The sequence below is a fragment of the Carassius gibelio genome, chromosome A5, assembly GCF_023724105.1.
Source record: "Carassius gibelio isolate Cgi1373 ecotype wild population from Czech Republic chromosome A5, carGib1.2-hapl.c, whole genome shotgun sequence".
NCBI classification, from domain to species: domain Eukaryota; kingdom Metazoa; phylum Chordata; class Actinopteri; order Cypriniformes; family Cyprinidae; genus Carassius; species Carassius gibelio.
In genome coordinates, this window is record NC_068375.1 from 6,503,581 (window position 1) to 6,529,980 (window position 26,400).

The following is a 26,400-nucleotide window of genomic DNA, read 5'->3' on the forward strand; positions in this document are numbered from 1 at the left end:
TTTGAGATGGACAACATCATGGACAATCAGACTGTGATTACATAAATTAATTAATTTTACTTTTATTATATTGCGTTTAAACTAGCAAACTTAGCAATACATTTTAATCTTTACAAGAATATCCGAATCATGCAATAAGCAAGTCTGTGTTTATTAAACACTTAATATCATGTCAGTTTGTGCTTTCAGAATCGCCGAATCTGCTGCCGTCATTCCAGCACATCTGCAGCGTAGACCTGAACCAGGAAGTTGGTCACCAGATAACACAGTAACCAGTTAAACCGTAACACTGGCAATGTTTTAAGCGCCGTCAAGACAGCAGCCCTCCTCCTGATGCCAGCAAACGGCCTCGGCTACAAGCCCAAAGTGAGTGAGCCCGGAAAACAGTACCTAACTTCATGTTTTTGAGGTTAATTTGGTTCACGGTAGATTCATGCCACTGACTCAAGTCACATCTACCCAGCTAGTTAATGTTATCACTAGCCGTTCACGGTTTCAGTATGGTAAACGTCCGTTAATAATAATACTAATAAAAATAACATTCGTTACATACAATATCCACGATCCGCCAGGGCTATATAGTCCAATGTTGCTAACATTTGGAGAAATAATAATTTTACGACATGTTTGTAAAATATTTTGTTATACAGAATAACATTTCTATTCATTTTGCACTGATAATGCGATCTGAAGAGCTCAAACAACTAACAGAGCTAGCGATTACTCTCCTCTTATTGATTCGTGTCAGCTATGACATCAGTGCGATATCATTAGTTTGTAAATTTGTCATCAGCTCACGTGAACCACATGACCAAAAGGATGTCCTTCTGCAATGACGCTATCTGTGTCATTGATAAATATATGAAAGCATCTTCTCAGCCTGTTCTAAAACTTCTACAAAGCCTCCCATGATATGGTCTTACAAATATAAAATTCATAATTTTAGAGATATCATCATCAGATTTAAAATGAAGCATGACATTGTAGCCACACTTTAGTTGTGGTTAGTGTGTAGTTGATATCCTAATATATAGAATTTATAGTTTACCCAACTCTTTTTTTACCACTACACCTCTGAACCTATCCAAACTTTTGTATTACTTGGTGATCAAGCACCACTGAAGATAAGAGCTGCTCAATATCCATCTCCACTTTCATTTACAGATTCTCCTTAAGCTATTCATTGTTGTTTTTCAAAATATGTTTGTGAGCACCACCAAGCCATATTTGTTATGTAACTGCATTATCTCTTGGTACATGTCAAAAAGTGCAAATCTTATTGGTTTTTCAGCTTTCTTAGCAGTCCGATAGAAACAAGATTAGAAACACTACCCATCACATTGACAGCATGTGAATGTTCATGTTGGTCTGAACAGACACAACAACAGATATCAATTAAAATTGAAATGTTTATCGCACTCACAGGCCTGAGCCCTCACAAAAACATTTTTTTTACTTAAAATATTTCAGATATTTAATTGTGTTTTTGTATGGTGGGAAATGTTGGTTCTCACAATGTCAAACTTCAGTTTTATATTATCCTGAAGGCTATGTAGGCAATATTCACATACACTGTCTGTGCTCAAACATTATGCAATCTACCCACACTAAAAAAATGCATTAAAGAGCAGTATGTCCCACTTTTGTAATGAAGAGTATCAACGATTTAAAAATACTTACATTAGGTAACTTGAAAATATGACAGTAACAAAACAGAGCAAAAGAGAAAGTTAGTGACCCATAGAGGGACAGATGATTATTAATGCATAATGATTCAGTTCTTCATGTTAATCTATTCAAGTCACTGACATCAAGAGTTGATGACTCCTGTTATCTCAATCCCAGCCACACAGAAAATGTACAAACAGATGCTGAATTAAATACATGTGTGTGCGTATATACAGTAACAACTTGCAAATGCCAGTCCATGTGAAACTGATTCATCCAAAGATTACAAACAAAGACAGCAATCTCCCACTTCACCAAAACATCTATGAGACGCATAAGGAATAGAAAGGCTGTGCTCAATCAATGATTAGTGTAATAAACTCATTAGACATATAGAAGACAGAAGGAGAGACCACCCACCTCACTGCTGACACATGCACACTACAGACAGATGTTGTCAGAGTGAAAGTTATCTCATTTGGTTCATAACATAACTGTGAACCAAAATGTTGTCGGATTCGGGAGCAAGGGGATGCTGACTCTGTACTCTGGGCAAATGCCAGAGGGTGTGTATGATTCTCAGTGATGTGTGTGGGTTGTCCAGCCCCATCCCACCCTCCATCCATCCATCCATCCATCCATCCATCCACTCTCACTCACCATATAACCTATTTTAATCCTCCACTCACCCAGCAGACTCTTTGAGTCTGTGTTTAGTCTGCATTCTCTTCCAGTGGGTTTTAAGCACATAAGATACAGTATCTGTATCCTCTAAGGTTATTATAGTAATTACAATAGCTGGGTAACAACTGGTAAACCTAACCTTAACCCTGCAGTTACCCAGTACTACTTAGTTATGTACTACTGAGACTATTTAAATGTTTAATAAACATATTTTTAATGCATACAGTATGGACATTTACTGTGCATTCTTGTAGCTGTCTTTTCAGAAGTACTATGGGGACACAGCAGAGTTTTCATGTGTTATAATTAGTGATGATCAGTCACTGGAATTTGTTATTTTTAATGTTTCGCTCTGTGGCCGAAGGCAAAGATATAATTTTCAATCTTGTACAATCACACATATACGTACATGCTCCAATCTACTCTTTTCTACAGTTGCAGCAGCTTGCTATCCATTCTTGTAAAGTCGAAAAACAAAATGCTAACAAATGTTCTGCTGCAACTGAAAAATGTTTATATTAGGGCAACAACAATTACATTTTTTAATCACAATTAATCAAAGGGTTATGCACAAAACTAATAATGCATTCAAAAGTAGTGTATTGTGCACTTGTTCATTTAAAAGTACTGTTACATGAACAAAAGTGCAATAACATTGGGTTGCTAACACTTTAAACAAATAAAGTCTATGTAGTTTTACATAGTAGCAGATACAATATTTCTTGTAAATCTTAATTTATAACATTAATGTAATTAAATTAAATATTTAATAAAATAAATATTTACAAGCTATTTTCACTGCCAGGACATTAAAGTTTTTATAGAAAATATTTTAAAGTTTGTTATAGAAAAACAAGTTATGCTCAGAGTCCAGAGCCTCGATCATAACATTATAACACAGGCACCTTCTGAGTAGAGACCTGCACGATCGTGGGACTGATGTGCGCTTAGAGACTCGTGTGTGCGGGATGCGGGAGAATAATTAGGGTGTGCTCACACTAGGCAATCTATTAAATTTCGGTGCAGTGATTTCGAAGGGTACAACTGATGGACACTTCAGGCTCTCGTGATCCTTTGTGCAGATTCTTTGCATGATGACGGCACCTCCATGTGGGCACAGGATGATGATGCAGAAGAGCTATTCAAGAAAGTTGTTTGGTTCTCTACACCCTTCAATCCTTCAAGCTCTCACTCCGGAGGGTAAACCCTTTGAAGGGATTAGGGCATAGGGTTGAGCCATTCCAAATGGAACACTGGGTAGGTCAAAGGGGGAAAAAAACTAAACAGGAGAACAGGAAAAGAAAGAAACACAAAAGTCCATAGGTGTGACACAAAGCAGTCTCAACCACATATACAGTTATTTTGATTAGATTTTTTAATAACAAGGACAAACTATGCAAAAGCAGCAGCACTTCCAATGCACTGATTCATTTTATCCACTAATTTAAGTAGACTATTTAGCGGACTCATGTAGGCAATACGGTAAAGGAAGAACAGAGTTGAAAAACTTTGTTATATACACTGTTAATTACTTGTGTGTCAGGTAATTTTTTTAATTTGGTATTTTTTATATTTGAAGAATGTTTAATACTTCAGTTTGTCTTTCTGTTATTTCAAGTTATTTCTTGATTTTCCTCTCTCTTTCACTTTTGGCAGCTACCATTAAGGGTCATCACTCATCACCATAGTCCATTCCGTCTTAATTTTATATTATATATTCCTAATATGCAATTATAAATCTTATCTAATCTTTCGTAACAATTATTTTTTTTATTAAAATACATTAAATGCTTACAGCTTCAGCTTCACGATTTCACACAATCCCTCCAGTGTGCTTTCTGTGCTAGGAATTAGAGTGCAGTAATTGTGGCACATTTAGGGAGGTGAAGGGGGAGACCCTGCGGTCTTTTCATGTGTAATGCCCCCCTCTTTCTCTCTCTGTCACACACGCGAACACACACACAGACTAAGACACACCAAAGGAATCTGATATTAATAATACACAGAGGTCAAAATAGGTGGTTGCTGCTGTCTAAGGCTTTGTGATGCCAGATCCTGCATGTGCCCTTCGTGAGGGGGAACTAATGGCATTACTAGCTTTCCATGGCATACAAAAGCTATGAACTCAATCAAGACTAGGGCTGGTAAGTGATTCAAATTTTAAATCTAATTAATTACATGATGTGGTGAATAATTAATCTAATTAATCGCACATCAAAATTGGAGAAAGTATCTTTTGGACCATGTGAGTAAATGATGACAGAATTGTCATTTTTGGTTGGGTGAACTATAATTTTAATAATTTATTTTCTAAATTTTATTATTATTACTATGAAAATATTAAATATGGGGGATGAACAGTTCTGATTTGTCAAAACAGACAACAAAACAGACAACATTGTGTCTAAAATAACACAATATTAACTTCTTAATAAACTGTTGTATAAGAGGAGTATCACATTTGAACTCGTGTGAAATTGCACTCAGCCTACAGCTTGTGTGATATTTCATCTATGTGATGTAAATATGAGACAAAATTTCAAAAAGGGGTATTTGGAGTGAGTGAAGTGAGTGAAGTGACATTCAGCCAAGTATGGTGACCCATACCCAGAATTTGTGCTCTGCATTTAACCCATCCGAAATGCGCACACACACAGAGCAGTGAACACACACACACTGTGAGCACACACCCGGAGCAGTGGGAAGCCATTTATGCTGCGGCGCCCGGGGAGCAGTTGGGGGTTCGATGCCTTGCTCAAGGGCACCTCAGTCGTGGTATTGAAGGTGGAGAGAGAGCTGTTCATGAACTCCCCCCACCCACAATTCCATCCGGCCCGAGACTAGAACTCACAACCCTTCGATTGGGAGTCCAACCCTCTAACCATTAGGCCACGACTTCCCCTATTTTTTTTGCCCCATATCTTGAATTTTTGGGATGTTTTTGCCCTGCCTCATATTAGTCATCAATTGACTGTATGAAATGGCAGATGATCCACATAGGTCTGGGGCGGGGAAAGTGCGTTATATGTGTTAATAATTTAAACGTGTTATTTTTATCCATAAGTAATTAATTAATTAACGCATTAAATTACCAGCCCTAATCAAGACATATCAACATTTGCAATCAGACATGTTAACTTGTCTGATATCTCCTTAATAGAACATAAAATGAACAAGAAAGACTCTGTGGCTGAACATGATTCAATCATGGACAGTGGTGGTCACACGTGTTTGTATCATGTTATTTGGACATGATTAAATCAAGTTCTTATGACATGTCTAATTTTAGTTGAGTTTACTAGTTTTTTTTAGTTCATCCTACATGAAATATCTGAGTAGCGATACCGTAATTCCACAAATAAAAACCGGTAGTCAAATAAACACCGGGCCTCTTATAGTGGTCAGGGCCGTGGTCAACATGGACAAATAAAAGCCGGTCTTAAATAAAGGCCAGGGGAAATTTTGTGCAGCAGAGCCAGATAACGAACGTACATGCCCACTGCCGGAGCGTTTCTCGTTCTCGAGACAAGAGCCAGTTGCATCGGTTTTCAGATCACCAGTACACTCGAATCGCGTCCAATTCGAGAACCGAGGAGCTGATGATACTGTGCATGCGTGATTCAGCGTGAAGCAGACCGACAAACAGAGCGTCTGAACCGAACTGATTCTTTTGGTGATTGATTCTGAACTGATTCTGTGCTGGTGTTATGATCTCTGTCCACTGGAACGCTATCGATTTTAATTTAAAACAGGTTATTTAAAACAATTACTTATCAAACACATGGAATTAGAAATAAAGGCTGCCTCTAATAAAAGCCTGCTTCAGAAAAAAGCCTGTTACCTTCTGCAGTTCAGGTAAATAAAGGCCCCGGCTTTTATTTGAGGAATTACGGTAATATGTTTACATCATGTATAACCGCTGTCCATGCAAGTTTAGCCAAAATGTTATAATAACATATTAGTAAGATATAACTTTTCTTTACACATTTGATGTTAGTTGTCGGCAGTTTAAGGATGGTACTGTGTGTACTTGCACTCACAAGCACTCCCATTTAATTACTTTTTTTTTTTTAATTCAAGTATTTTAGACTCTTTTAAAGGTGTCAAATGACGTTGCTCAAAAAAAAAAATTGGTGTATTTGGTGTAATGCAATGTTTTATGGGGTTTAAGGTTGAAAAAACATATATTGTTGCTCCTCTATGCCCCGCCTTTCTGAAACACGTGGATTTTTACAAAGATCATCATTCTGAAAAACAAGGTGTGCTCTAATTGGCCAGCTATCCAGTGCATTGTGATTGGCTCAAAACCTTAAGCATGTGACGGAAATGTTACGCCCATTACCATACTGTGATGCCCACTCGACAAGACAATAAAACCCATTACAAACGAGGCATTTGTTGCATCCAGTGGGGGGATTATTACTGATTATAATGATTTATACTGTCTTTTTACATGCTGCGTATCGTGCTGCGTAAGTATAAGACCATGTCTGCATTTGTAATCTGAGAAATGACAAACAACAAGCACTACTCTGCACTGCTCAAAACTCGCATTTGAATCATAAGTGGCAAATTATTTAAATATGAAAACGTACTTACAGGCTGTTAGTCAGAAGCGCCAGACTGTCCTTGCAAAGTTGTAACTGCTCCACTTTACAGAAACAGATAACGACATTGTAAGCTACTCTCAGAGCAAACAGTCCTCATCCTCCGCAAAATGCATTGCACACATCTAAATATTTTATAATATTTGTAATATATATTGTTCTAATAAACATGTATTTACAGGCGGTGAATCCACATTCTACTGCATCTCAACACTGTTGAGACAGTTCTGCAGCTTTATTCTGATGAAGCAGCTGACCACTGTGTCCCCCTTCACCTCTGCCCTCATTGCTGCAGTCAAACTGAATCTGATCATGTATGGGAACATCGAGGCTGTCATTGCTTGAGTGCACAGAGAGGATGAGGAAGACCATGGTCTGATGCACCTGAATGACACAACCCTGAATGTGGCATATTACTTTGTTTCTAAATTATATGTTCTTCTTACTGGATCGTTTGAAAATGGGGCAAAGAGCCTCACTGAAGTTTCTGCAGGGATTCTCAACTCTGAACTTTGAGGTCCACTGCCCTGTTTTAAAGAAGCCTGGATTTTAGGAAAGTAAATCCTGTGACTTTGTGGGTTGTGCTTAGTTTGTAAAGTAAATTTGATCCGCTTAAAGGATATCAACACATTATTTCAACATTCCCCTTTGAGTTTGTATTCTTACTGGGTTATAAGATTAGTCTTCACAATGCCCTGTCCACATTTCAGTGATCACATCATACATTTTTTTCACACATTTTAATTATTTTCTTTCTTAGGCACTTGTCATATTGGAAGTCAGTAATTTTTGGCTCATTATAAAAATCTGAATTGATATTCCAAATAGAAACTTTACTGTAGCAAAAAGTTAAAAAAGTTAAACTACACTAAACAATAACAATTCTTACAGACACACAATTACAGTTTGGTATTGGGAGAGCAATTTGTTGTGGATCCAGATGATCATTTTTGAAGTTATACTGCTGAAAGAGAACTGGTTTGATGCAAAAGGTCTTGAATGATGAAAAATTAGGAGTCCTACTATGACATCTAGCTCAGGGTCCTTATTTTAAAACAATATAAAAGAAAAATCATGACATGGGAAAGTTTAAAGTAGACGGACATTTAAGGGAAATGGTGCAATCAAACCGCTTATTACCCAACATTTGACCACATAAATAGATGAAATTAAAGGTTTATTTATGTTTTAAAATCTTACCAGTTTGTTAGTTATCTTATAATCCATCACAGCGTACAAAACAATCATAGTAAATGGCAGCAGCTGCGTTTGTACAACGAGAGTGAGTCCGCAATACAAAGATGACATAATTTAATAATTGTACACCATTTTGAATCAAGTTTTGATATTTTATTAGCTAAACAAATGCAAAGCTTCCACCAAGAAAAACTGTTCCTAGCAAGAGTACAGAGTCAATTTCAGTTACCCAGTTACCCTGTGTTCTTAGCTTTTACTGGTTGTTATCAAGGGATAACATCAATTTAGAATCAAGTATTCCACAGAGCCGTGAAATAAGGCTGGAATAAAATACACAACTTTTATATAATAAAAAAATAAACTTGCAATCATACACCAAACAATTGTGGATCACACACTACCAGACTTTAAAGTTGTTCCGATCCCCAACTCTCACAGAAATGTGTGCCTAAAGTTGAAAATCTGAGTCTATGACCATCATACACTATGCGATTTTCTAAGAAATCTGTCGACTTAAGTCTGCAGACTGGCTCTGACTTTCGGCAACTAGTGTGAAATTCGCCAGACAGAAAATCGGCAGAAAAATGTAGTGTATTCCAGCCTTTAGGTGCAGTTTGTGAGTAGTTCCACAAAATATCTGGCACCCAACTTCCTTGTTTGTTGAGGGGTATTGTATTTTGTGTTTAAATTAAATGGAATTAATAATTGTGTGCTTTATCCATCTTGGACAATCAGGGCCTATATAGCTCAAAAGCCCCCCTCCCCCCCATTCCCCCCCCCCCCCCATCAGACTTCATTAAGGTGAGTTTTCAACTGGAATTCTTTAACTTGTCCGTATTTTTCGGACTATAAGTCGCACCTAAGTATAAGTCACATATATAAATTGCACTGGACTATAAGTCGCATTTATTTAGAACCAAGTTAAAACATTACAGTCTACAGCCGCAAGAGGGCGCTCTATGTTTTCAGTGGTAGACTACAGGAGCACTGATCAGCATAGAGCGCCCTCTCGCTGCTGCAGACAGTAATATTTTAACTTTGTTCATTTCTCTTGGTTCATGTCAAATTAATTTTGATAAATAAGTCGCACCTGACTATAAGTCGCAGGACCAGCCAAACTATGAAAAAAAGTGTGACTTATATTCTTCCTTGATTTTGCGCAAGCAAACTACATCCACAAAGTTCATTTCTTTAACCAAGTCCGATTCAATGGTAAACAGGGAGAGTGCAGTCGATTGTCGTCATTGTTGCCCTGAGCTCATTCTTCACTCGTTTAAAAAAAAACTTTCGATCCCTGGAACATTTTGAATTGTAGCTAAACGTCTAGCGTCCTTGTCTTTCTTTAACTTTCTTTTTGCAAAACCACTCAAATGCAACTGTCCATTTTGATTCATTTTCTGTAGCCGTTAAAAAAATGACACATTTGCGCGTACTTGTTGTGGATCAACTCAACTCTAACAGATTGGGGACGGAAGGGGGGTATGATAGTGGTCATGTTATCTTTATTTATTTTGATAATTTATTATTATTATTATTGTTGTTAAGTTAATGTTCATAAACGAGTTATGTATGGTCTTTCAAGAAATTCAAGTTAATAATAAAACAATTTACGAAAAATATTTTTAAAGCTCGTGTCATGTGGTGCCCCCCTAGTTGTTGTGAATGGTTGGTGGCACTGGCCAAAGTGCCCTTAAGGATAATCCGGCTCTGTGGACAATATAGTACTGTGACGAGTGACAATACAAACATAACAATAAAAAATCATAGATTTAACGGTTTCGTTTCCTATAGTGTGTGGAGTTCCGCGATGTGACCTAGACATAAACAGAATCTCTCGTGGTCAAACGTGACTATAGAGTAAAGAAATAGTGGACAACAGGCACGAAGAACTGGTGATAATAGTGTTTGTAATGCTACTTACAGAAAATCTGCAGGGGAAAAAGAAAAATGTTTGATGAACTTTACACGTTACAGTGCAAACCAGAGGTGAGTAATAATTCTGTCTTCTGTCATCTTGCTTTCTGATTGCGAATCAATTTGTTCCACATGACAATCAAGAGGCAGGGCTTTTCAACTCTGGCCCTCGAGGTCTACTTTTCTGTAGAGTTTAGCTCCAGAACCAATCAAACACAGGGTTGGGTTGGAGCTACATTCAGCAGGACAGTGAACCTCAAGGACCAGTTGAAAACCCCTGATATACAGAGCGCATGCACGTTTGTCCTCAGAGACTTTCCTGTTTCCCTATTGTCCTTAAATTTTGCTTTTGCGAGGCAGCTGGAATTGTTGGAACATATAATTCAGAGCTTTATCTCCATAATTCCATAATAATCAGGCACTCCAATATTACATTATTAATGAGAAAGTCCTTTGAAGCCTGCAAACTCTAACTATTGCCACCATTAATAATTGATTGTATTTAAAGACAGCGGTTCCTAACTTCTTCCCAAATAACTGTGGGGACTGAAGGGCATTGTTAAGCATGACACAAAGCAGAGTGCATACAACTTAATCAAACAATTAGATGAAAGTATACACTCTGTCATTTGTTTATTCAGGAAAATTATGTAATATTACATATCTTTGAGAGTGGCAAAAATATGTAAATCTTTAGAATTTGCAGTTAATTTGGAGGTGAAATTAGAGCTCATCTGCTCAGAGGCGTCTTCAAACAGTGGGATGACTATCAGGTGTTCCTAATATCTGTTGCATGTGCAGCAATGCATAAAATAATTAGTTTGTATATAGAGAGAGTTAAAATAGTTCATTTTTGTTCAGAATTGTTCATATTCAATTGTTCAACATTCAGTGGACATTATGTCACGAAATGTACATGGTGCTACATATTTCACGTCTTGTAAAAAGATCCCACAGGTATCTTTTCATCATGACACTGGGGCTCCATTCTTGGAATCCCTCAAACGTCGTGGCTTCTGACGCAGTACACCATTTTTCTAGCATTGCTCTTTTATTGTGGGCAAACTTCAATATCCTGCCTGTTATTTTTATGTGCTAAAATATATCTGTCATGTTTAACCTTGTTCCACACTTAAAAAAGCAAACATTCAAAGATTTTTAATGATGTGTTTGTGCTGGTATACTGACCTGAATTACAGAAGAAGCGAGAGGGGCTTTAATCCTGATTACACACATGCTCCATCCTTCAATCCTCCCAACAAACTGCAAAACACTCAACCATCAACCATAATCTCACAGCTTACATCTGACAGACACAAACCTACTTTAGTAACAGCACACACAAAGCATATGGCTGAGCTTCATTTTCCTAGAGCTTAAATTAATTATTTTGAGAAGGAAACATGATTGGCACAACAAATATACATTTAAACATAGCACAGTATATGTTTGGATCTTTCCTGCTCCATGATTACACCAGCTGCACATGCACATTATTTTTAGGAATTCAAAATGCACTTGTAGAGTTCAAATCCAATCCTTATAATTCATATTCTGTATCCACTGAACACGGTGCATTCTCATATTGGGAAAACCAGAAACCGCAGATTAATTTTAGGAAATTAACTTCTGGATTCTTAAAACATTAAGTACATGAAACTGGTTTATAGATTAACAAGCACATGCACAGAATTAAGTGCGACGTCCATCAGATGGCCAATGAACAGACTGTAGATTGTCCATGCCGCCCAAGGCTGAGACTAATGTGAACTGAAAATTCCCTAAAATCTGTTATAAAATATCTATGTATTATCCAAAATGTGTTCAGCTCATATGCTCAGTGGCCCATTGAGATTTTGACTCTTAAATCAGTTATAATAGTGGCCTCAAGCGGTGATCCTGGTGCACAGCAAATCAAAAACCAACACTGCCCACCCCTCAGAATTGCTTGTGTTCTGGATACAACATTTACAGAAATTTAGATCAAAATGGAATGTTTCAGATTCAAAAGTTCTAATAATAGCATCCACAGCCTGCTGTCACCACAGAAAACACAAGCCACAGCAGACTAAGCAGGGTTTTCTAGCTTTAATTCTGAACCGTTTTCACTCACAGTGACACACAAATTGTTTATATAATTACATTTTTTTTTAAATCTTAATGCAGCAGTTCAATGTCAATTTTTTTAAATCTTAACTGTACATTAGCAATTCAGCGTATGGGAACATTTCAGGTTCAGTACAAGATCAGCTACTGAAAAAAATCAAGGCGACACTGAATTTAACTTACGACAAAATTGTGGCATTGCACTGGAATGAACTGGGGTCAATGGAGTAATTAAAAGCAGGAGTGTGAAGCTTCTAGTTTAATGAACGCATCTATACCATTAAAAATAAAGGCAGTTTTCAGAGTGATGCCATAGAAGAACTATTTTTTGGGAGGTCCTCAAAGAATCTTTTAACAGTTCTTAACAGAGCAATTACTTCTTAGTGTGAAGAACATTTTAATAATCTAAAGAATGTTTTAATGCTATAAAAAACTTTTGCACTGCCAACGAAGATTTTTCTATAGAGAGAAAAGTAAGGATCACGTAGTACACCTCAGTTATTATAAACACCATTTGTTGTGTGCTTTAGGGTACCCAGAAATGGTGACGCATCGTACTTATCAAATGGATAGTGTTAACTACTGAGGCAGCATTTTGTTTCCTACTCAGGGGTCCAGGGTTACATAACCAAGACGATTCGAGTCACTCATTTGGGGATGATAAAATAAGATGTCTCTGTTCTCACTTCAGCCTGGTTTTTGTTAGATTGCATGAATAAAATCATTGCATGGGAAAAGAATGACCAGGACATACTTAAAAAAAAAAACTCTACTACTTTTTATATAGAATATACTTTTAATAACATGGTCTCTTCAATACAGACTTCAGGCAATGAATCCTTACAGGCGAGGAAAAACCGATTTTGAAATTCCACTGAAATGAAGAAGTTACAAGCATTCATACAAGGCACATAGTCAAACACAAAACACATTCTAATGAAAAGTCTTTGGGGATAGATCTTTTATGTGCACCTTTGGTTATGCACACATAACAATATAATAAATTACTGATGAAATATGAATCTACAGCGGGACAACATGTTATGTCTGCTTTAAAGTGAGATGATGGACGTCCCCAGGATGCTCATGAACAGGAATCCCTACAAGGTAACAAAGTTTGCTAACCAACCTTAAACTAAAAAGCTTTATTGAAGTACCACAAAAGGTACCACAAATGTATGCAACTGAAAAAAATAGATGTGACTTAATATTTGGGGAAAATAATGGAAAGAGAGAAAAAGAAAAAAAACACCTACGGGGCACGAGCACAGCGTCAGATGACGTTACATTGATGGCAGATATGTAGAAAGAAAGAGAGACACAAAATCCTTTCAATGTTTGAAATGAGGCATTTCTTTTTGGTAAAACATGGTTTTCTATAGGCTGTGATCATATTCCTCCTGGTACAACACAATGTATTATATTTAGTATTTTTTGTAATGATTCCAACAGTCTCTTCATCCTGTACAATGGCAGAAAAATCGAATGATCCTCCACAGGTACAATCAAAAAGCCTTTATAGTCTATAAGAAAAGGTGTCCTTGTGGATGACGTGCACATGTTTCAGTCTTTTGTAAACAAGGGCGCACAGAGCTTGAGCTCAGGCTGTTCAGGCTGGACGTGCATCTGAGACGGCGCTCTGTGCATGTGAGGTCAATCATCAGCAAAGGTGATGCGTCCAGGCCCCTCGCTCTTCATCCAGCGCCTGTAACGTTTCCAGCGTGGGTCTGTGGCCATCTTCATCTTCATCTCCTCCTCCTGCTCCTCTCTGTAGGCCTTTCATAAACACATAGTATGATCACACAAACATACTGACACCACACGCTTATTAAAAATATAAGAAATGTAAAATAATATAATAAAAATAAGCAAATCACAGATTGACTTATGGAAAGTTTCTTCTGAATATGAAAAAGTTCTGGGTGAATCTGATTCTCCGTAATTTGGAAATTAAATGGTCTTAAGTTAAATGTGTGTGTGTGTGTGTGTGTTTATATAGTTTTTTTTTTTTTTTACACCGTTATGGGGAAACAGACATGAAATCAACTCAGTTGTACAGTTGTTACACAATGTAAAACTAAACGAAATGCTTTAAAGGGATACTCCACCCCAAAATTTAAGTTTTGTCATTAATCACATTATCCCCATGTCGTTCCAAACCCATAAAAGCTTAGTTTCGTCTTTGCAACACAATTTAAAATATTTTAAGATACCGCAAAGTAAGCTACACTGTCAAGCAGGGTGATATAAATCAGATGGACGAAATTAAAAGTCTATTGATTTATATTGTGCTCTATCGTTTATTCCATGGTGCTGCAAAATACATAGTTTTTACGGCAATAGGTTTTCATTATTTGAATGACGGCAGTCTTACGTACATTACACGGGGATGCAGGCAAACGTGTGAATAACAGCATGTGCGCCCTCACAAAAACGTAATGTTTGCATGCGTTTTTAAGCACTGCAGTTTAAAACAACTGATTTTAGGCCGTTGAATCAAACAACAGAGCTATATGCGCGAGTTGTCCCAGTTTCTGTGTGAGAGGAGTGCAGAAGCCACGCATCAGCTGCTAAAAGAGCTTGTGAGTATTTTTGCTGCTTTATTGGCTTTGAACCATTGCATACACACTAATATGCGTCCAAATGCAAGGATCCTCATAAACAGTCATTTAGGTCTTAATGGAATGAAAACAGTTGTGAGAGAAAGCGCATATGTAACAGTGCATTGGATCCTGACTTTGGTCTAAAAGGGGAAGCTGTCCAATATTTGTACTGTCTGCCGTTCATGAAAATCTCTCAGTGCTCTCGACTAAATCACTTTTGTAACTAGAATAAGAATATAAATAAATAAATAAAGCTAATGATTATGCGTCTAGATAGATAGATAGATAACTTACACAGTGAAGACTAATTCATTTACACAATGTATTTCTCATTGTAGTTTTTGTACCATTGATTGTAATTAGTTTCTTGTTCTTATTTCTTCACCGACTGCTGTATCTCCAGTGAGCTTGATTTTCTTTTAGTTTTTTATTATTATTATTATAATTTTCTTGTATTAGTTTGATATTGACATTGGTGACAAGGATTTAGAAAATTCTAATGGTGAATTCTATGGTGAATTTTAAAAAAAAACATTTTCATACTTTTCTGGACCTTGACAGTATATTTACTTGGCAGTACCTTAAAATATCTTAAATTGTTTTCTGAAGACGAACAAAGCTTTTACGGGTTTGGAACCACATGCGAGTAAGGGTGGAGTATCCCTTTAACAGTTCAAAGGTTTTTGAACTTATTTAGACTTCTTTCAGAACCCAAGAAAATAACTTAAAACTAATATTTTGACTGTATAGCAATTACTGTAATAGATTGCTGCAGGGGTGATGTAGTTTTGTAGTCCAAAACCCAGCTAAAAGTTTGTATTTTAGCACTTCCAGTTCCATCGCCCTGAAGTCAAAGGGTTTTTTGAATAGGCTGTGGTTAAGTGCCTTCTTAAGGTCTGTGTTTAACACAAGTCAAAGATATTTTCACTTTCACAAAATTGTGATTGCTATTTTGCAGTTGCACTAAAAACCTTTTGAGGTTGTGGTGGACATTAAACATCATCAGATCAAACATGAAAAAAAATTAATCTATTCACTAGTCCATGTTCACGATCTCACTGTTTATAAGCTTAAATGTTGAAAAGTAATGCAACTTGGTCACTGGGCTTATTTTCAGCAATAATCCAAAAGGAAATGGAAAACCCCATTAAGCTTTTGTCAAAGGAACCAGGGGGATGATAACTTCTGGGTTGGCCTACTACTATGTGGAAGTAGATCAACTTTGCAAAAAAAATAAATAAATAAATTGGAAAAGAAATCTTTTCAAACCTCATAGTTCTCTTTGATCCAGAGCTGCTGCTTCAGGAAAGTCTCTATCAGGCTGCTGTCCAGACTATCAAACTGAGCCTGGGACATCTTCATGTACCTGCGGATAATGTAAAGTCTCTCCTCATCCCCATACTCCTCCCGGCGAATGGTGAAACGGTAAAACCACGAGCAGTTCCACGCCACATAGGTGCACAGATGGTAAGGGAACAGAATGATTTTACAAAGCAGAATATCAGATACATTGGGCTTCTGATAGCCACCCTTGATGTCGATCTTGTTCTTGATGATGTCTCTGATGATCTGCTCCTCCTCCTCACGGATCTCCTCTTTGGAGCGCCGGTTCTTGCCCTTCTCTTTGGTTTTATTCAGCAGACCTTGCTGCTTGGCCAGTTCAGTAGCCTGGATGCGGTATTTGGGAACGGTCATCAGGTAGTTGATGGCTTCTGTGTAGCTACTCCACCAGCTGTAATACTGCAACAAATAAATACATCTGTTTCTTAAATGCATAGTTCTGACTCTAATAAATTATTCTATGTGCCATATTCTAAAAAAGGACATGCAATACAAAAGACATTGCTTGTTGCAGCTGTCAGCAGCCTATGACGGACACCAGACCTCTTGTTGCACTGATCAAGCTGAAGATGAGCTTGTTACAGTTACAGTTTTGGGGATTTTGCTGTCATTTTCTATAATCTGAAAATGTTTCAATTTATTTGTTTTTGTCTTAATTGACTTAAAACATAATACACATTTTAAAAAAAATTCTATAGGACAGTGACATGTTTTAAGAGGTGAATGTATACATTTCTACAGAACAATCTTTCTTTCTGTGTCTCTCTCCATTATCATTTATGATTTCGTTTTACTACTTCCAAACTGCAAACGAATAATACCAGGTTCCCCACACATTGATTTATTTGTGGCGGGTCGCCACAATATCAAAACTGACCACCTCAAATAGATTTTCCAAGGAGGCTTTGACTTCTTTGAATAAACATGAGCACTGCACGTTTCAAAATTAAAAAAAATCGGGTGTTTTTAAATAACTATTTCAGAAGGAAACCCACTGTATTTAGAAAATTCTCGATTTCATTTTAATTTCATCTTGCATGTAATGCTTGATAAGGCAGCGTTTGTAAGCATATCACTGCTTTACAGACATTACCGGAGAAAACTCTCTCCCGCTCTTAAAGCGCCTCCTGCTGGCAGGAAATTAATTTGCATATATATGTATCAACCTGTCCTGCAACCAATAAGCTTGTATAGGTTGTTTGTCCAAATCCCTGAAATACGACTCAGAGCATATACTACAATTGCGCCCCTATCAGCAAAAGGTCGTTTTCATATTAATGTTTTGTACTCTTTTATTTACCCTCTGGTTTGTGTTTCGTGTAGCTCAGTTAGTAGATTATTGCATTATACCTTGATATGTAATCATGCTATCATTGGTTCGATCCCATGGGGACCGACGTTCACGAAAATGTATATGCTCAATAAATCATAATTTATGTGAGGGTTAGATTTATGGGTGGGGTTAGGTGTGGTCATTCGAACGAATAAGCCACCTAGTAAAATATGTACGAATTACTGTGAGATCGGTGTAAAACGCCCATACATTGCATTTAAATAAACGTGCGTTTTGATTGGAAATGACGTTATACGTCAATTCATGACGACAGACGCAACGCGATACTGTCATTATCTTAGCTTTAAAACGTAATATAGGTCGTAATAAATGCTTGCACAAACAACTATATGGTCGTTTTTTGTTGGAGGACAGGCTCATATGTATATAGGGGGTGGGGGAGTGCAGCCACAAATTGAGTTTGAAAGATTTAACACATCCTCTACTAATAATGGCACCTTTGGTAAATATGCGCAAACTGTCATTCAAAATATTCACAATAATCGAACCATTACCTTGAAAATAAAAACGTGGAATAAACAAAACACATTTTATGGATCATCACTTTACCATTTCTCCTGGTTTCCTTCTCTATCTATCTTTCTTTCAGATGTAGAACCAACTGAAGCCTCCCTTTAATGAGACATCACCCTAACAATGAGTCTCAGCTCACTGGGTTTTGCAAATCTTTGCCTGTTCTTAGTGTCTTTGTGAAAAAGTGCAAATTCCCAAGCATATTTAGATTGCTCCCGCTGACTAGATCCAGCCACTTATGAAGTCTTCAGATGACGCCAACCCCCGAGAGAACTCTGCATAAACATACAAAACTGCCAAATTGTAAACATCATGATCACATCATGTAATCACTGCTTTAATGTGTTTTTTCTGCTGAATATGATGTTAACTGCATGATTTGTGTAGCCTAATCTTAGAACATTTAACATAGCAGAACTCTTCTTTGTAATGTAGAAACATTCATTTTGTAAAGCTGCTTTGAAACAATTTGCATAATAAAAAGATTACATTCACAATTTGCAATACAAATAAATGTGAACTGAATAAAACTTGATGGCTCTTTTTTTCTTTCTCCACTGCATGCAACTGAGCAAACCTTGGTGGAGACGAAACAAGGACAGCATGCTTTCATTTCAGTTTATTATAAATCCAAAGTCACCCTTAAATTATGATATGTTTAAAAAAAATGTTTTAACATGTTTTAAATTTGAATATACTATGAGCGCCTTCAGAAGGATACAGAGAACTAAAATCTTTTACAGCTGCTTGGATTCAACTCGCTTTATTTTTCTCAATCTTTTAAAATAAAATTATAAATAATTTTTAGTCATGTAGGATATTCGGTGCATTACAAGCTTGGGATGCTGTTTGAGAAGAGAGTGTGTGCGTGTTTTTCCTACATAGAAATGTAGAAAATACTAAAGATTACAACACCGTATAACATCCCTGAATTATACACATTTTTACATATATAAATCACATTTCCTATCAATATAGATGTAATGATTAACAATAAAGATTAAAATTAAGGACAAATATGCACATTAAAAATGCGTCACTGAAACGCATCCAGAATAAACACAACATAATTCCATCTTATTAACTAACAAAGACCTACTTCAAAGACACTATACAGTGATGCCAACCTTTAATAAGCAGTTAGTTTATCACACAGAACACCATTGCTGTAGTTAAACTATGATGAGTCATGCATCTAGCAAGAACTTAACGATAACAGATACACAAAATAATCATATTGATTCATGTATTTAACATGCATGAGTTAAATAAACGCCAGTAATAAACAATACCGCACAAATTATAGCAATTATAAAGAAGGACCTTATTCTGTCCCAAACAGTGAGGTGGATATAAAACCCATCAGCTATATTCAGTTCTTTACTGAAACCTGTTGGCACCATATATAACTTAGAGAACAACTTGTGTTACATCAAAAAAAATTAAGTCGTGATCACGAGAAAACAACTTGCGTTATGAAGAGATCAGGAGATAAGTCTTGAATTTCTTAATAATTGAGGGGTGCAAAATAATTTTAATCATTAAACAAGATTAATTTTCACTTAATTGAATCTTAATCTTCACTTATTTGGAATAAATTTTCTAAGAGAACACACTGAACATTGTGTCTAAGATTAACTAGGCCCTCACTTAGCATCAGATCAGTGAAAACACAATGAACATTAACATGTGACTGCACCTGACTAACATGTTTTAAGAATATAAAAAAAATACATATTTCAAGACAACAAAGCAAAGGTAACTTTAGGATAAAATATGTTAACAAGTCAGGAAACGATAGTAGGACCAAAATCAACATGTATATGAGTAACATTAACACTGAATAAACCTTCATATACATGTTTATTTATTTTATAAATATTGTAACCAAATGCTACTAATTACCAATTATATCAGTGCTGTCTCTCTAAATCAATTCATTAAAATTGCCCGCTATGAACTTCCTGGAACTGGATCTGAAGTCTACATGAATCACGTGACGATAAACCATTTCGAACTTCTGATGGCACAGCTCGCTCTCCCTTTCTCTCTCAACGCCTCTGACACAAGCACAACAAGAGTAAAGTAAATTTTGTTTTTGGATTATCTATTCCTTTAAGGTGAGCATTTTTTGCACTTTTGTTAAAATTTGAAAGGGCTAACATAACATTTCTGGACTTATTTTTAAATGTTTAAGTGTTTTTGGTCATTTGTGATCATGAGACTAAATAGAATCTTTCTGCACTGGTTTAATTCCATAAGAAAATGTCTTCGACTAAAACACTATACACATGTAGACCTGTCACAATAACAACTTTTTGTTGTGCCATATAGTGCCTCAAAAATAATTGCAATAAGCTATATTATTGTCATTTTAAAGACCATTTTATGCCACTGAATATATTATCATAATGTAACGGCATAATAATGCCTTTTTGTCACAGGGGTCCATAGATGAAACATACCAAATTGGGTTCTCTGAGATTTACAGTCTCTGATTCCAAAACAGATTTAGAAATGAATAAGGATTAAGAAAAACTATCATCAGTATGTCAGCTTTTTCAAGGCAATGGCAACAGATGGCAGTAAATGACCAGAACATTTTGTGATGAGGGGTGTACTCACCTGAAACAGTGAGACTGCACAAATAGTTACGAGAATCACTATCCTAACGTCTACTTTGGGAGCAAGTCTTCTTCTGTAGTAGGTGTAGTAGTGGCTGTAGTATTTCTCTGGGTGGTCCAGCATGTAGTCGTAGTCCTTACGCAATTCTTCATCCTGAAAGTTGCAATATGGGAGTCTATTAAGCTGTTATAACCATTTACCATGTCTCAAAATTGCAATGGAAAGCTAAATTCATCTTTGATGCTAGTTGATGCTAGTTTGAGGACAAACGCTTGACAGTAATTTTACTGTAAAAGCTTGAAGACTTTACATTTGGTCAGTCAGACAAACTCTATGAAAGACATTTAGGCCATGTTTACACCTGGTATTATGATGCTTTTTGGTCAAGTAGATCACAAGTAGATATGGGAGACACATTTACCGTTCACACCTGGTGTTTTAATCTTGTCTCTTCTGTCCACTTGTCCTGATTTGTTTAGACGGGAGGGTGTATGAGCCAGTGTATGTGGGAATTTTATTATCTTACCATTTAATATTGTGGAAAAAAACTCTTTTTAGTCTTGTCTTTTTTCGTCAATGATACTGCATGTTCAATTAGTCGTTCGGTTGTTGTTTAATGACCTTAGTATCGTCTTTTTTTCGTCAGTGGAAAAAACCTTGTTGACCAACATTTTTCGTCATAGTTTTCATGAACAAAACTGTCTACATGCAAAACTAAAGCACTAAAAAGAAAAACATTTATTTTTAATGGGTCACTTTAAAATGTATTTAACATTTAAACAAATTCTCAGTTAATGAGCTCTTGCGCTGAAACTCCAAATATGCCTCACAGAAGAAACCCAGGAAATGCCTATAGTGGTAGCTGGATGAACAGAAGATTAATTTAGATTTTTGGGTGAACTAACCCTTTAACTGCTTTCATTGATTCAATGAGACTAATAAACACACAACTATGACAATGTATGGTTTATCGGAGTTAATATTGTTATAATTATCATTAAAATAAAGTATATTTATAATGCAATGCCTTTATCACTGCTCAGAATACTATGAAATATGTTGCATGCCTTATTCTGTGCATGTTATGAAGTGAGTTTGGAGTAAAAATATGTTATTAAATGTGGCGTTTTCACATGCTTTCAGATGGAGCAGCATTTACTACACAGAGCCGTAGTTCACTGAGAAGCTACGAAAAAACAGCTGTCATTATCACAAACTATTTCATATTCGCGCAATTAAATTGTCTGTCATTTTTTTGTATAACTTGTTACTGAACTACGCCTCTGTGTAGTAAATGCTGATCCATTTGAAAGCACGTGATGATTTACTGCTGATTACAGAACTAGCTTTACTGACAAAATGTGCGTGACAATCGCATTCGATTAATCAGTCAGCGGAGAGTAGGCAGTCTTTAGTGAATGCGGTTTCAACCACCTTTGGAAGTGGTCTAATGTGTTTTAGACTCTGTTCCTTAATACCAGGTGTAAACAGATAAAGATAAAAGTCATAGCAAAACAGCAGCAGGGTCTGTGCAGCATCATGTATTTAGTCAGCAAGTTCTGGGAAGAGTTATGTACAGACATGCAGAACCTTACAAGAATGAGAAAAATAAGTTTAACTTGAACAGAGAAATGGGTTCAAGTTGACTTTTGACCTTTTACTTTTCAAACTATTGGGACAGTGCCAAGTGAAAAATGGTTGAACCACACTTCAGTGATTAATGATAGTGTTTACTCAAATCAGAATCGCTAACGTTTCTATATTTTCAGTAAATGTAAGTGATATATGCTTTTTATGATTTAAAATTGTAATTTTGGCCAATCCTAAATGGGTTATACCATTGGCACCTAAGCAGCTGAAGTAAATACGACAGAAAAACACATTCAGGATGTTTATTTAATGCATAAACAGAGCAATAATATAACATAAGTGTCGAAAATGCATGCAAATGGTGCAGTTGAATGAAAGAGGTTAGTTAATTAATGCTGTTAAACTGAAAGTACAAAGCAAACTGTTCACTTAACCACAACATTGCATACTTTTTATTTATTATATTATTTAAAAGCCCATGCTACGTGTACTGTGTTAAGCTAACTGAGACTTGTTATAGCACTTATATTGCTCTTTTTGTTGGTTTTGATTGCTTCCCCTGTCCTCACTTGAAAGTCACTTTGGATAAAAGCGTCTGCTTAATGAATAAATGTAAATGTGGATAAAATATTTGAAAGCATCTTTTTTTTTTTTTTGCTATATTTTAATACTTAAATAAAGTGAAGCAACACTTCATTAGAGAACTGATGAGAACTTGAACATGATATAACAATGGACAAAAGCATTGTAACTGCTCACTAGACTGGTGAGGTTTGCTGTAATAACAGATTATTATATTTCTAAGCACACATTATTAAAATATTAATGAAGTAGCGGCATTAACAATCAGTAGGTTGCCATAATAACATCAGCATACCATTAATGCATTCTGACTGAACTGAAACTATATTAAATCCACCTCACGCAAGCTTTTATTTGAAGTTTAAGTTTATACACTAAGTTACCTGTATGAAACCGTTTTCCTTCATAGTGCAAATTCTAAAATCTCCTGACAAGGGCGGCATGGAAGCGGGCGCTTGTTTTCAGGGTTACCTTGAGTGTCTCGTAAGCGGTCGCGACGAGCAGGAACTTCTGCTGCGCGGTTTCTCGGGTGTCGTGGCTCTCTCCGGGCTGGTATCTGTCCGGGTGATATCTGCGGGCCAGCTGGCGGTACGCGCGGCCGATCTCCGCTTTACTGGCGTCCCGCGAAACCCCCAGCACGTCATAACAACTCTGAGTCCCGCAATACAGTCCCTCAATGAGCGCGGAGACCGAAGAAAAGCCCGAAATAAAGACAAGACCGATGCATAAAGTCAGTCTCGTCTCAATGGACGCGGCCATGTCAGCGTTCTGACGCTACGCTCGCGCTCTGATGACGCAACGTGAGACGTACACGTGTTGAACAAGCTTCAAAATCACGTGGTTTTGAAACGGTCCAAAACTTTTGGATGGAATTGGCAACATTTAACTACGTTTTTACGTTTTAGCATATTGTTGTGTATTACGAAAATAAAACTAACAAAGGTCTTATTGTTAATGTGTTTACATTGCTGGCAAAATTTTATATACACAAAAAAGTTTATATTCATTGTTTAAGTTTATTGTTGAATTACAACATTATACATTATCCCTTACAATTAGTCAGTTACTCATCAGTCTGTCAGTCTATACATTTACATTTATTCATTTAGCAGACGCTTTTATCCAAAGCGACTTACAAATGAGGACAGTGGAAGCAATCAAAAACAACAAAGAGAGCAATGATATATAAGTGCTATAACAAGTCTCAGTTAGGTTAACACAGTACACGTAGCAAGGGCTTTTAGATAAATAAAAAGAAAACAGATAGAATAGAAAAATAATAGAGCAAGTTAGTGTTAGAGGTCTTTTTTTGTAATTGTATAATAAATGAAAATTCTTTTTTTTTTTTTAAGAATAGAATTAGAATTGTAAGTGCTAAAGTTAGAGGGTCAAATAAAGATGGAAGAGATGGGTTTGAAGATATGCAAGAACTCAGCTGCTCGGATTGAGTTGGGGAGGTCATTCCACCAGAAGGGAACATTTAACTGAAAAGTCTGTAAAAGTGACTTTGTGCTTCTTTGGGATGGCACAATCAAGCGACGTTCACTTGCAGAACACAAGCTTCTAGAGGCACATAAGTCTGAAGTAATTTATTTAGGTAAAGGGGTGAAGCCAGTGGTGGTTTTGCATGCAAACAGTCTATACTTTCTATTCCATTGAAACTAATACATCCAGACTGATAAAGACCTTGCCCTGTTATTTGATTGCGTAAATTGTGCGTGTCCAGGCAGCAGTAGCTCCTCCTCCTTCACATGCTTGTTCAGCTTGTTATTCACTTCAGTCATGGGTCCCAGAGGAAGCGTTGGTTTTTTCCTGTTAGTTCTGCTGAACCTAAACCTGAACCCACAGTGTGTGTCGGGAGGTAAGGTCATCGTCTGGCCTTCTGAATTCAGCCACTGGCTCAATTTGAAAGTCATCCTGAATGCACTGATCGCAAGAGGACACAATATCACAGTGGTGACCCACTCAGCTACACCGTCTGTCAACACCACCCCATCCGCGGGTTACAATGTGGAGATTTTACAGGTGCCTCACACAAAGCAGGACATCCTGGAGAATATGGAGAGGATGCTGAAATACTGGACTCACGATCTACCCAATGACAACATCATCAGGGCTTCAATGAAGATCAAGGAGATGCTTGACATAGGCACAGAACAGAACCAGGTCGTGTGCAATGAACTCTTTGCCAGAAAAGACCTGCTGGAGAAGTGGAGAAAAGAGAAGTTTGACGTCTTACTTGCAGACCCCCTCTTCATGTGCGGGGAGCTGCTGGCACGGAAGCTGAACGTCCCGTTAATCTTCAGTCTCAGGTTTTCATTCGGTAACACTGTAGAGAGGCTCTGTGGCCAGCTGCCGGCACCGCCATCCTACGTCCCTGCCGTCGTCTCTGAAAATACAGATGAAATGAATTTCTTGCAGAGACTGAAAAACTTCCTCTTTTATGGCACACAGGATATCCTGTTTTATCTAGTGGCTAAATCAAAGTGGGATCACTTTTATACACAAGTCATGGGTAAGTGCATTCACAATTCATTGCAGTGAAAAAGACCTTGTTCTGTATTAGAGGCAGTAGATCATGAATGTCTTTTTTTTAAATATATATGTATATCTGTTATACATAAACAGATGAATTAGTAGTTGCACATCTTTTAACTCAAATGAACACTGTTTTATTTTGTCTATGGTGAGCACATTTAGGCCTAAATTTTACAATGGAGTATTTGAATTGCATATACACTTTCCATCAGTTTGAAGCAAACGGTTTTACATAAACTAATAAACTTAATATACACATATTTGTGACAGGAATGTAACGGGTAAGATTTCTGTAATAGTACTAATAAACTAAATGCATTTTAAATACACGCACACACACACAAAACTGTTTAAATATTTATCATCAATAAACCCTTTTTTTAATCTCATACATTTGAAGTAACAAAATATATAACTTTTCCAGGGCTAGCCATATTGTAACCGTGTTCAAATAACTAAATAAATGTAATTGTTTGTATAATTGTACTTTATGTTGTAACTGCAATCCAAATAGATGGAAAATTGATAAGCAGTTCAAAGTGAATTAACATATATTTACACATATCTCATTGACACATGAAAGGCTGTTGAACATTTTCACCTTTCACCTTAGATCAAATACATTAAATGAAATACACGTTGACATTTAGTGATCACATGCCCTTATTAAAGTGCACTAATAAAGAAAAACACACCTCTGATCCTTGCACTTGTTATGTCAGCAAACCCATGCATCTTCTCAAGTGTTTTCTGATTGGTTAAAATAGCTCAGGCCATTTCTTGGACACTTTTATTGATTTTCAGGAAATACTCACATAGTTATAAAGAATATGAACCTGCCATGAAGAAAACAATGTTTAAAGTTTATTAGATGATGTGTTTGCACATAAAAATACAAGCAATATAATACAATGGCTTTACAACTGGTCTTAAACATGAACAAGCTAATTCAGGGTCACCAGTAAAACTCTGGCAAGAACTTCCAACGTTATTTTTATTTCTATAGTTCTGACCATTAAACGAGCTGAAAAACACAAGCTAGAAGGTCCTGGATAGGTCACTGGATGTTATAACACAT

The 26,400-nt window shown here is 36.6% G+C and overlaps 3 protein-coding genes across 4 annotated transcripts in view; 1 reads left to right on the forward strand and 2 right to left on the reverse strand.

Annotated features, from left to right (window-relative positions):
- Positions 1-4,910: 4,910 nt before the first annotated feature.
- Positions 4,911-26,400, reverse strand: part of LOC127990179 (uncharacterized) — a 163,891-nt gene continuing 142,401 nt past the window's right edge. The window contains exon 2 of the mRNA XM_052591480.1: positions 4,911-5,117. The gene's annotated coding sequence lies outside the window, so the exon portion shown is untranslated. The remainder of the gene's footprint in view (positions 5,118-26,400) is intronic.
- Positions 12,953-23,596, reverse strand: LOC127990243 (dnaJ homolog subfamily C member 25). Its single transcript, XM_052591484.1, has 4 exons — positions 23,256-23,596; positions 20,613-20,765; positions 16,049-16,519; positions 12,953-13,952 (listed from the first exon to the last, which is right to left on the reverse strand). Exons 1-4 carry the CDS (start codon positions 23,541-23,543, stop codon positions 13,830-13,832), a joined length of 1,035 nt encoding a protein of 344 aa, XP_052447444.1. The 5' UTR covers positions 23,544-23,596; the 3' UTR covers positions 12,953-13,829.
- The window catches only part of LOC127990013 (UDP-glucuronosyltransferase 2A1-like), a 49,559-nt gene continuing 47,033 nt past the window's right edge, over positions 23,875-26,400 (forward strand). For both annotated transcript variants that reach the window (XM_052591467.1, XM_052591466.1), the window contains exon 1: positions 23,875-25,299. In XM_052591467.1, coding sequence (XP_052447427.1) covers positions 24,567-25,299 — 733 coding nt within the window. In that variant the 5' untranslated portion in view covers positions 23,875-24,566. The remainder of the gene's footprint in view (positions 25,300-26,400) is intronic.

Bases quoted from the DNA above. Each gene is read 5' to 3' on its own strand.
- LOC127990243 (XM_052591484.1), bottom strand. From the start codon at position 23,543: ATGGCCGCGTCCATTGAGACGAGACTGACTTTATGCATCGGTCTTGTC. The intron at 20,766-23,255 runs GTAACCCTGAAA...TGCAACTTTCAG, and splicing joins CCGCTTACGAGACACTCAAG to GATGAAGAATTGCGTAAGGA. The intron at 16,520-20,612 runs GTGAGTACACCC...TATTTGTTGCAG, and splicing joins GTGCAGTCTCACTGTTTCAG to TATTACAGCTGGTGGAGTAG.